General features: G+C 37.6%; 1 protein-coding gene across 8 annotated transcripts in view; it reads right to left on the minus strand.

The window, feature by feature from the left end:
- The window catches only part of Csnk1g3 (casein kinase 1 gamma 3), a 115,967-nt gene that overhangs the window by 72,329 nt on the left and 31,443 nt on the right, over nucleotides 1-12,195 (minus strand). For all 8 annotated transcript variants that reach the window (XM_029566232.1, XM_008838723.3, XM_029566231.1 and 5 more), the window contains exon 2: nucleotides 8,364-8,787. In XM_029566232.1, the coding sequence (XP_029422092.1) occupies nucleotides 8,364-8,541 (178 nt within the window). In that variant the 5' untranslated portion in view covers nucleotides 8,542-8,787. The remainder of the gene's footprint in view (nucleotides 1-8,363; nucleotides 8,788-12,195) is intronic.

Consider the following 12,195-nt stretch of genomic DNA (forward strand, 5'->3'; position numbering starts at 1 on the left):
TATGTATTTTATATATATATATATATAAATCTGGAATATGTTTAAAACACAAGAAAATTAGATAATGGCTCAAAAACTTACTTTGAGAAAAAGGTTATTAATATCTCAATTTATGACCAGATTAATTCCAACTATTTTAGAAGTTATAAACATAAGACATGAAACAAGAAAAATATTTATCATCTCAATACATACCTTTTGAGGATAAGAAGACAAAAGAGATCAAAGATTTTATACATATTTGGTTGCAGGAAATACTTTAAACTTTTAAATGCTTCATAAATGTATTATATGTTATTAATATCTCAATTTATGACCAGATTAATTCCAACTATTTTAGAAGTTATAAACATAAGACATGAAACAAGAAAAATATTTATCATCTCAATACATACCTTTTGAGGATAAGAAGACAAAAGAGATCAAAGATTTTATACATATTTGGTTGCAGGAAATACTTTAAACTTTTAAATGCTTCATAAATGTATTATATGCAAAGGTAAGTAAAGGACAAAGCAGATCTGAGATTTAGCATGATTGGCATATAAATAATTCAAATAAATTGAAGTTGACTTTTATAGGCTATAACCAAGAAAATTCCAATTGTCAGAATCTATACCCAAGGAGAATATTACAAAGAATTTTGGAGTTAATAAACATAGAAAGACAATTTGAAATATTAATCAACATGCATCTTCAGAAGTATGAGCCAAGCTTGGTGATGCACGCCTTTAATCCCAGCACTCAGGAGGCAGGGGCAGGCAGATCTGCAACACTGAAGCCAGCTTGATCTACATAGGTCAGCTGTGGAAACAGGGAAACCCTGTCCCAAAACAAAACAAAACACACACACACAAAGAATGAAATAAAAAAAATAGTACATGTTATTTCTTAATTTCCAGTATTTTTCAACTAGCATAAATTATTTTTGTAATGAAGAGAGAATGACTAGTTCACTCATGAGTTTGTAACCTGAGACAATAACTGGCTCGGTCACAATGACTCCTGAAAACAAAGCTGTCGCGATCAGTTTCCATACATGACATGTGTCCACACAACACCCCTTTCACCTCCTTTCACACAGCACCTGATGAATGGCAGGAAAAGGTGCAATCCAAATTTCAGCCTCAAATGTGTCGCTCTCTTTATAGACCAGTGTTTATTCATACAAATATTATAAAATAGCTCTTACTGTATAAAAATGAGTAAAAGAAAAACAGCAAACATTCATACTAATGCTGAGTAGCATAGATCTCATAAGCTCAATAATACATTTGAAATAAAGATTGAACTCAATAGAAATACCAAAAGTGGCAGAAATTAAGCTCTATTTTGATACTCATTAGGCATACATGTTTTTCAAAATATTAGGGGATATTTTATATTCTTATCAATGACTTTAGCATTTAGATGTGTGTTCGTGCACACTTTCAAGAGTTCATTACGCATGGAAATTTAGGTGTCCTCTAGTGACTATAAGTGAAAAGTGATACTAAAAATGAGGAACTTAATCTGGAAGGGCTGGTATCTAATTAAAAGGCCAATTCTGCTTTTGAGTACAAAGATGAAATAATACACATTTTCTCAAGGCATTATAATCTCTTCACAGCTATTTTTCTATAATTTTTATTCTCAATTACATAGCAAAAAATACAAAAGGTTAAATACATATCCTACAGAACCAAAATATACCAAATATTTCTGGAAGTATTGGTTTTGTTGGCTTTTGTGTAGCCCAACATCTACTATTAATATCACAGCAGAAGAATAAAAAGAAAAAAGAAGAGACTGACCTGAAAAGCATTACCATTTTTGAACATTAAGAAAGCTAGCTTAACTATGGGGATTACAGTCATATACACAAATATTAAAAAATAATACATATTTGCTTTTTAATCAATGAGTTATACACAAAAACAAATGAAGCACAAAGTATATTTTCAATGTATGGTATAAGTGAGAGGGAGGAAATATGTGTGTAGAGAAATTAAAAGAACCCTCCACATACACTGGTGCTAGTTCATTGATCTCTTAATCAATTTGAAATAACATTTGCAGTACAGCTTCCTGCCATATTGAACCTGAAAAGAAGGGTTTACCAACATGGTGGTGTTGGTGTTATTACAGAAAACTATGTTCTTCAGATATTACATATATATGCTTATAGTAGGAAATACCAATTATCCACCAATATCAACTCTGTACTTTAATAGAACTTCCAAGTTTGAAAAATGGTTCCTAGCAAGAGACTATACTTCCCAGCCTCTCTTGCAGTTTAGTATGGCCAAGTGACTAAATTCTACAGACCAGTGGACATGAAAATGAAGTAGGTCACGCCACATCCAGAATGTAAGCATACGTTCCTGGTTCTTTTTCCTTCTGGTTGGTTGGCTGGGAATGGGTAACAACTGGAGAGATGACCCTGCACACAGACACTGAAACGGCCCACTGAGGACACAGAGGTACCTTGGTAGCCTGACTGCTCCCGCTGGTCTGTGTCTTTTGAGAAAATAACAAAAACTAAATGATTTGTTTAAAAGTACTTACATTTGGGGATTTTGTTTTTGTTTTTGTAAAGCATCAAGGTCTATTAATTTTTTATATTTATTTATTTATGGGTGACGGGTGTGTGCCACGGCATGTATACAGAGCTCAAAGGACAAGATGCAGGAGTCAGTTCTCAGTTTTCACCATGTGGGTACTGAAGACTGAATTCAACTTCCCAACAGATACCTTTATCCACTAAGCCTTCTTGGCAGCCCCAGTCTAGTCTTTATTTTCACATTTTCAAATGTTTTATGTTTCTGTTAGAAGCAGTAGAAAAACCAATAAGCATAAAAATGATGAATTTACCCCCAAAAAACTTCCAACAGTGATTTTCAAGCACAAACCTCAAAATAAGGAGTCATGAGCAATATGGGAATAAAAAAAAAAATTATTAACAGACACCCATGGAAAACTAAATCATGTCAAAAGCCACAGTTTCTTATTTCATAGAGAAATATGTAACATTCTTGTTCTGTGTTCTTTTATGTGATGTCCTATTCGCAAGTCTCCAGGGATCACAGTGAATGCCATGCAAGACCACAGAGCCCACGTTTGGATTAGACAGCAGAAGACAGGAGCAAAAGGAAAGTTTAAGCCAAACCTTTAAAGTTTTCAGGGAAGGGCAAATCAAGGCAAGTTAAACATGTTAAGATTGGTATGTCTCTCCATGGTTCCAATGGCTTCTGGGTACAGGGCTGGTCTCTACTAGCATGGTACTAGGCCCAGGGATGATTAACAAGGGAAAGCTGCTCTAGGTGGATAGGTCAGATAAGGAAGGAAGGCAAGGCTGGTAATGGGATAATTTGTATATCAAAGGCATGTTCCTACCTGAATCTGAATCTTTTTAAGAAGTGCTCTCCAAGAATTGGGTAACTAGGAGGCACAGACTCTTCCCAACCAAAAAGGCTTTTTATGGTAGCCTCCAGTGGCACATGGCTTTAGTCCCAGCACTTGGGAAGCAGAGGCAGACAGATCTCCATGAAATCAAGTCAGCCTGGTCTACATAGTAAATTCCAGGACAGCTTGTAATACAGAAGAGATGCAGTCTCAAAAAATAAAAAAACAAAAAAGATGTCCAAAGAGAACTTTTGGGTAAGATACCAGATTAAAAGCCTCACCACTGAAGTTCGGTGAAAGAACAAAGTTGAGAAAATGCACAATAAACTCTTTTCCTGCAGGAGACAAGGAACCCAGCAAAAGCTGAAAGCCACAGCTCTCACTCGTCCCTCCTGACAGCACCAAATGGAGACTGCTGGAGCCGGAGGAATCTGAGGGCTTCACTTTCAACTCAGCCATTAGTGCTGGTATCAGTGTTAGTCAGAAGTGTCTTTCTTGCAATGAGCAGTGGTTCAAATGCAGACTCCTAACTTGTTCAAGTGTCAAGAATATGTGGCTGTTGAGTGCTAGTCCTGTGGGGACATTTAAATAATTCTTTCAACCCCCAAGGCTCAGAGAACATCTGGGAGGGGGCAGAAAGAATATAAGGGCCTAGGGAGGAGGAAGAGTGCTGTGAAATGTCTTCTGGACGTGACAGGTCTGTTTGCTCATGAACTCACAGCAGTTAAGGCTTCGTGCACACGACCTGCACAAGACTGAGTCCATCACCACTGCAGCATGGGTGGGAGAGGGCACCTGAGGCCCCACCCCTACCTGAGGAGCTAATGACAGTTGCCAGGGGAAGGGAAGCCATTTTTCTTCAAAGAGCAATAGCTAGGGATCAGTTGCCCATGCTCTGATACATAATCCTATACCCATGTGTATGCAAGCAACTCTAGTTTAAATCAGCGGATTATTTTCTAAAAATTACATAAATAAAAAGAAAGTACAAAGGGGAAATTGTTGGAAGGAGCCAAGTCCAGAGCGGAGTGAAAGGATAAGCGTCAGGGGTTACAACCAAAATACATAAATACACTACATACACATATGAAACTATTAAAGAATAAATTAAAAATATCTTTTAATAATGTCTAAAGACTATAACATGCAGAAAGAACCGAAAGTATATAATACAGTCCTAACATTTTGGCTAGCCATGTCTGAAGTCATTCAGTATGTGTCAAAAATATTTCTGGGGAAAATCCCAGCATAGACATGAGGAAGTAGGTAAGAAGCTCCAACCCCACCTAAGGAAACTGTGACAACAGATGGCTGCTGGGAGGGGCAGAGACAGTCTCAAGTACAGGACTCTTGGTACATTAACCAGGCTCCTGCGGATGGACTCACACTGAAGGACATTTGGAGACACAAACAGATTCCATAGATTAGATTCCTTGTGTGTGTATGTGTATGCGCGCGCATGTATATTGAACTGGGCAGAGGGCAGTTTTGCATGAAGATTGCAAAAAAAAGAATGAATAAGAAGGAATATGCAAACAGTTCAGAAAATAAAGTGAAAATAAAAAATATTCTGGGGATTTTCATTGATGATTTAAGTTTGAAATATATCTACCAACAGGCAGAAATCCAAGCTTTACTACTAAGATATCCTAAAAGTAGAATAAAATTGCAAATGAATCAACTCATCATTTGAGATAAAAACTAGGGTCTGGAAAGATGGTTCAGTGGTTAAGAGCACTGGCTTCTCTTACAGAGGACCTGGGTTAGGTTTCCAGCACTGACATTGCTGCTAACAACTGTCTGTAACTCCAGTTCCAGGGGATCTGACACCCTCTTCTGGTCTCCATGGGCACTGGGGACACCTGATGCACTTTACATATATTCAGGCAAAACATAAAACATTTTATGTATGTATACATAAATTTTTTTAAAAAAAACTGAAATAAACACTGAGACAGAAGTGCTTAACACATTAATTTAAATAAAAACTAAATTTAATGTTTCCCAGTTTGCTTGTTTTTAATTTCAATCATTTTTTAAAAACTAATGACTTGTAAGAACAATTTACAGCAGAGGACAGTATTGTCTCTCCTTAGGGCATCTGGACATGAGGGGATATTTTGAGCTGTATAATGAGGTTACAACAGCAAGGTGCCAAAAAATCTGAAGTTTTTAATGTCCAACAGTGTTGAGAGTCAGCCTTCTACAAAAACAAAGACAAAACCGTCCAGCCCAGAACAGGGTATCTTTGTTGAAAATCACTTACCTATAAAACAGGTTGAGTCTTATAATCTTTCTTACTCAAATACCACAAAAAATATTAAATATTAAGTGTTCAGGGTGTTTTTATTAATGGGACTTCAATGAAAATACTTTAATAAGAATCCAAACCAACTTTTAGCATCAGAATTTATCCAAGTACAGGAAAAAAACTGCTTATAACCTTTCTAAACAAAGAAACCATTGAAAGACCTTGAAAAACAGTAATAAAATGCTCCCTTAGCAGTCTATGAATAAGAAAGACTAAAACGACTAATTCAGGCCTGTATGTTTATGTATAGATATGTAAAATGCTTATAAATATTCATAAGAGTGCCACAGATAAAAAGATAGTATGTGTATTTGTTGTATAGCAATTTCCTCTAAATTGAAACATTATGTCCTGGGGGAAAGAAGTGTATAAGACTCAGGAAGTAAACAATCTTACAAATCCTGGATGGAGATGAGAAACTTACAGGCCTTGCTGCAAGGTAAAGCAGTGAACAGCTGCCTGGAGAAGACATTCCCTAGTTCAGTTGCCTGGAAGGCCTGCTCAGGTATGTTCAGGTATGCTCTAGACCTGATGAGATGCCTACAAATCATGCAGAGAGCACCAGAGATGGATGGAGATGAGAAACTTACAGGCCTTGCTGCAAGGTAAAGCAGTGAACAGCTGCCTGGAGAAGACATTCCCTAGTTCAGTTGCCTGGAAGGCCTGCTCAGGTATGTTCAGGTATGCTCTAGACCTGATGAGATGCCCACAAATCATGCAGAGAGCACCAGAGATGCAGCTTTTCTGAGTTGGCAGGGTAGAGTGGGCTTTTCAGTGATGTAGCTATCTCTGAGCCATCCCAGCTCCGGAATAGAACCTCTCACCCATACTCCTGTAGAGAAGCATACTCCTTTTCTTTGATTCACTGTAGCTGGCTTATTAATGGTCAGTAGATGTTTTGTTCAAGTCTCTCCAGAGAAACTCTCAGAGAACATTATTATAGCATATTAACCTGACTTTTAAAGTTACACGCATATAGATAATTTAAATAGATGGGTGTGAATATCATACATGTATATGTACTACACACAGACTCAGTGATGATTAGATGAGACAGAGATACTAGGAAGGCACCTTATTTCTATTTTACTTATTCAGGGCCTATGAAAGAAAGAGTTGCTCTACAATATATAGTATACTGTCAGTATATGGTTCATATCATTTCTCATACTATTATGATAAGCTGTCTCACTAAAATTTCTCTGTATGAATACACACATACATACATACAGTGTGTACAGTTATATGTGTGTGAATGGCTATTTCAAAATAAATTCTGTGAAAAGATATAATGAAAACAACTAAGTACATGCAGCTACACAACTGCATTTTTTATATTATAGTTTAAATTTAATCTTAACAGTAACCTGAAAGTAGAAATAATCCCATTCTAAAATTGAGGACTGTGAGTGATTAAATAACCATCTTTATGTTTTTCCAGTGTGTTTTCAGTGTTAAGAACTGGATGGATGTTCTCAAAGTTAGACAAAAAGCAAATAATCTAGTTTCTCTAACTCGTCTGAAATAGCTTAGAAATTTCAAACTAATTCAGTATCTTTCAAAATTTTACCCTTTCAAATATTTGAGTCCCTGCTAAATGCAAATGAATCTGCCAACCATATCTCTTTACAGCTGTGCACAAAGAATGCCACTGACTTTTATCAGCTCGCTTCATTCAAATATTTACAATATATTAGCAACACAAAACTAATGAGATAAAAGAACTACTACAAATTAGGTTATTTTCTAAGATTCTAAAGAACAGTCCAGCTTCACCCAGATAGCTTCAGTTGTCAACCTAACACACCTGGAAAGAGAACCTCAATTGAGGAATTTCCTCTACCGGAGTAGCCTGTGGGCATTTTCTTGATTGTTGTGTGGGTGGTCCTGGGTTGTATAAGAAAGCAGGCTGAGCACAGGTCAGAGGAGCAAGCCAATAAGCAGTGTTCCTCCATGTTCTATGCTTCAGCTCCTGCCTCCAGGTTCCTACCCAGTCTTACCTCAGTGACGGACTGTCAGTTGGAAGAGTAAGTTGAACTGTTTTCTCCCCTAGTTGGTTTGGCTCTGTGTTTTAACACATAAATCAAAAACAAAACTAAAACAAGCAGGGTCAGGCCCAGTGAAATTTGTGGAGTCCATCTTTTTCTTTTTATGACTGAAGTTCAGACCCCTGGTGGTACGGAGGACAGGCCTGATGTACCTCCATACTGACTGTGTCACCATGCCATTCTCTTTTCAATGGAGACAGCTGTCTCTTGTGTCAGAAGACTGCAATTCTGTTTCTGAATCTGTCATTAAATTTCTCTGTGACATCTGGCAGGTACCTTTCCCTTATTGAGCTTTGAGTTCCTTAAGTATAGAGTTAGGAACTTTAGTTAAACCAATGTTTCCCCAGGTTATTATAACCCGAGTCAGTTCTCTGAGATCCTTGTTAAAGAAATAGTCCTGAGCCCTACCCCAAAATACTAGGGATGAGAATAGTTTATCTTAAACACGTAGACATTCTGTCACTAAGGAATTCCTTACAAATGAAAATACAAATAAAACATTTCCAACATTTGTATCCCTTACAACTATCATTAAAAACTAATTAAAAAAAAGCATTTTTACAAGCATATTCCATTTTTAAAATGCTCTTCATATAATGGAATAAATAAAATATTCTTACCTAATCGTAATTCTCCAAAATTGCCACATCCAATTTTTTTCCCAACTCTAAAGTTCGGTCCAACCATTAAAACTCCAGATGAAGAAGACCCAGTTCCTCGAGTGTTGTGCCCTGATCGACCACTAGGCCGTGCCATCCTATCATCTGACTTGTCCTTGTCTTTCTTTTTATTATCCATATCAAGTTTGCGGTACTCCACTTTGAATTCTTTAATCAAGACAAGCACGCTGAAATAGGGTATTGTGAGAGTAGGTACATCACTAGGTAACAGTACAGATAAGCAATGTTAACATTCAGACTTCAGCAGGTGGTAAGTCAGCTGGCACGTGTTCATCCCATTCGTAAAAGTGTTCTCAGCTGTCTTCTCAGCAAATATGTCTTCAAAATGCTCTTCTCAATGATGTAAGCTGGTATTGATAGAGAGCTAGAACATTAAGAAAGGAATTATCAATAAAGATAACAAAAATATATATTAAAAAATTAGATAACAAAAGCTTAGTTAAGAAACTGCTGTAAGCCAGGCGTGGTGGTGCACACCTTTAATCCCAGCATTTGGGAGGCAGAAGCAGGCGGATCTCTGTGAGTTCAAGGCCAGCCTGGTCTACAGAGCGAGTTCCAGGCAGCTGGAGCTACAGGGAGACCCTGTCTCAAAAAGAACAACAACAACAAAAAGAAACTGCTGTTATTTGTTGATGCCCACTGAAATCAAACCACTGTAGATTCTTGATCAGCCATTAAACATTTCCATACTTTAATACCAAAAAAAAAAAATCACAAAAACAAAATTTATCTTTTCTTTAAGAGATTTTATTTTTTTTATTTTTATATTATGTTTGTGAATGTTTTACCTGGAAGTATGTATGTGTACCTTGTGAGTGACTGGCACCAGTAGAGGACAGAAGAGGGCATTAGTTGCCCTGGAACTGGAGTTACAGACAGTTTTTCACTATGTACTGGGAATTCGCCACTATGTGGGTGCTGAGAATTGAACCCAGGTTCTCTGTAAGAGCAGCCAGTGCTCTTAACCACAGAGACATCTTTCCAGTCCCCAAAACTTATCCTTTCAACAAAAATTTTGTGCATGGTGTACATGTTTCTATGTACATGTGTACGTGTGAGTATAGAGGCCAAAGGTGGATATCGGGTGGCTTCCTCAATCACTCTCCACTGTCTCTTTTCTGTTGTTGTTGTTTACTTGTTTGTTTGTTTGGCTGGTTGGCTATTGAGACTGGGTCCCACTATGTAGCCCAGCTGGCCTGGAACTCACTATGTAGGCCAATCCAGGCTGACCTTGATCTCTGTGATCTGCCTTCCTGTGCCTCTGAGAGCTAGGATTAAAGGTGTATGCTACCACCCCCAGTTCACCTTATCTTTTGGACATCATCTCTCAGTAAACCTGGTGCTCACTGGTCAGACTGGCAGCCAGTGAGCTCTAAAGGAGCTACTTGCCTTGGCCCCTTTCCAGCAACAGGGTTACTGAGGCATAAAATTGTGCCCAGTTTTATCACATTGTTGCTGGGGATCCAAAATCAGGTCCTCATGCCTGTGCAGTGGGCACTTCTTACCCACTGAACTGTCCCTCCAGCCCTCACAAAAACAAAATTTAAAATTCAGGGGTTCCATTATTTTAAAATAACAAAGGAGCAGAAAGCATTGAGTATTTCCTAAAACGATATATACTGATTAACCTAGACATTTCAACTTAAAAGTTTTATTAGAAAAAGAAATACTCAAAAAACTTGAGGAAATCAACATATTCTATTTAAAAGCAAAACAAACCCACATTTTGCAAATTTAAAAAATTTTTAATTATTTTCTTCATGCCTATTGTATACTTAATTTTCAGACTCTTTAAAAAATATATTCTCATTTGATCTTTGTTTATTTAAATATTATTCTCTACAAGTAGAAAAAGATCACAGAACTGATAAATGAAAACATATTCTTCCTCTCAAGGAAAACAGTGCTCATGTAATACTTGAACTAGGTCTTAAAATAATGGGGCTGGAGAGATGGCTCAGCAGTTAAGAACAGTGACTGTTCTTACAGAAGACCTGGATTCGAATCCCAGCACCCCCATGGCAGCTAACAACTGTCTGTAACTCCAGTTCCAGGGGATCCAACAGCCTCTTCTGTCCTCTGCGGGCATTGCACGACACAGGTGCACTTACCTACATGCAGGCAATACACGTACGCACATAACATAAAAATAATAATTAAAAAAAAGTTTCACGAGGCTTCAAAATGCTGACAAGCATCCAGCTTATAAGGTGAAGTTAGAAGTATTAAATTTTCTTTTAAAGACAGGGTCTTGTTATGGATCCCAGACTCTCAAACTTGCAATCTTCCTGCCTCTGCCTCCCAAGTGCTAAGACCACAGGTATGTACCACCTAGCTGCAGGTATTGAATTTTATTCTAACAGACAGAACAAAGCACTAAAGCAGAAGAATATGTTAGAGACTTTTGGAAGAAAACTCATGCTCACCCATTTCCTTTAGGAATTTCAGCTATTGACATATGTGAATTCTGTGGACAGCCTGTAGTCTTACTGTAAGACCACCCTACTTTTACTTTTGATTTTGGAGGAGCACTCATCCATTTCCTTTAGGAATTTCAGCTATCAGGCGTATGTGAATTCTGTGAATAGTCTGCAGCCTTATTGCATGACCACCCTACTTCTGTTTGAACAATCCAAATGGGCTTCTATTTCTTGCAATTAAAAAAGTTTCAAGCTAGGTTGTGTGGCACATGCTTGCAACGCCCTGACTGGGCTAGAAAACACAAAAAAGAACCAAAAGAAAGGAGGGAGACAGAGGTAAAGGGAAAGAAAGAGCCTAAAGGAGAGGGATAGTGGGGAACAGATGTTATCAAGAGGAAAATAGGGGCACTTAAACTGGGGAGAGAGGAGGGAGACTAGGTAGGGAGAGAGAGAGAGATCAATAAAACTTGGGTGGCATAAAAAGAGGAAAATATATTAACATAAAAATCTCCTGAAAAATATGCATACACTATCTGAACATTAGTGCATGTGTATGTATACCTGAAGGCTATATAACAAGCAACAAACACAGTGCCAGACAGGAGAAACTTTCCTTTGAGTTGTTGGTCAGAGTAGTCCCAGAGACTCCCAATATAACACAGGCTACTGCCAGAGTACTCGATCGCCTCCCAAGACTTGAAGGTAACACCCTATTGCTGAAGACAAGATGTACTTCAAACACAGAACCTGGAGCCTTGGAGCTAGAACTGAACTTCTCCCTGAAGACTAGCTCTCATAGTTCTAAAGGATATGATGCAAGCTGCTAAAGGAGAAAATCAATCAACGTTTCAGACCAGTCCTAAGACCTAGTAACCACAATGATTAGCACAGCAAACTACCTCTACTGGTACAGTAGTGGCACTGTTAGGTATGTGGTAATCAACAGCTATCTAATTGAACTTAAAGCCCTCTCATGGGAGGGAACTCATGGGTGGCACTGTAAATATGGCCAAATACACATGGCTGGAAAGGTCATAGATCCTAGAGAAAACCTTATCTCTGTCATATCTCTAGACAAATGAATTACTGTATGCTAAATATGGATCCTTATATTTACAGACAAATGTACTGTACACCACTAATCAAAGAAGCTTATTTTTTTTTAATTTTTACAAATGATTTATTTAATAACAACATACTTAGAAGAAGCATATCATTACAACACAATTGACATATTCAATAACGGTTTCCTGAGGTAGGATGCATCTCTTTCAAAATTGGCTGTAAATTTTTAGGTTTACAGTTGAATTATTACAGTTATACAATATTGTACTCAGTATAAACCCTATAAG

Source organism: Nannospalax galili, unplaced genomic scaffold (assembly GCF_000622305.1).
Source record: "Nannospalax galili isolate Female #2095 unplaced genomic scaffold, S.galili_v1.0 scaffold38, whole genome shotgun sequence".
NCBI classification, from domain to species: Eukaryota; Metazoa; Chordata; class Mammalia; order Rodentia; family Spalacidae; genus Nannospalax; species Nannospalax galili.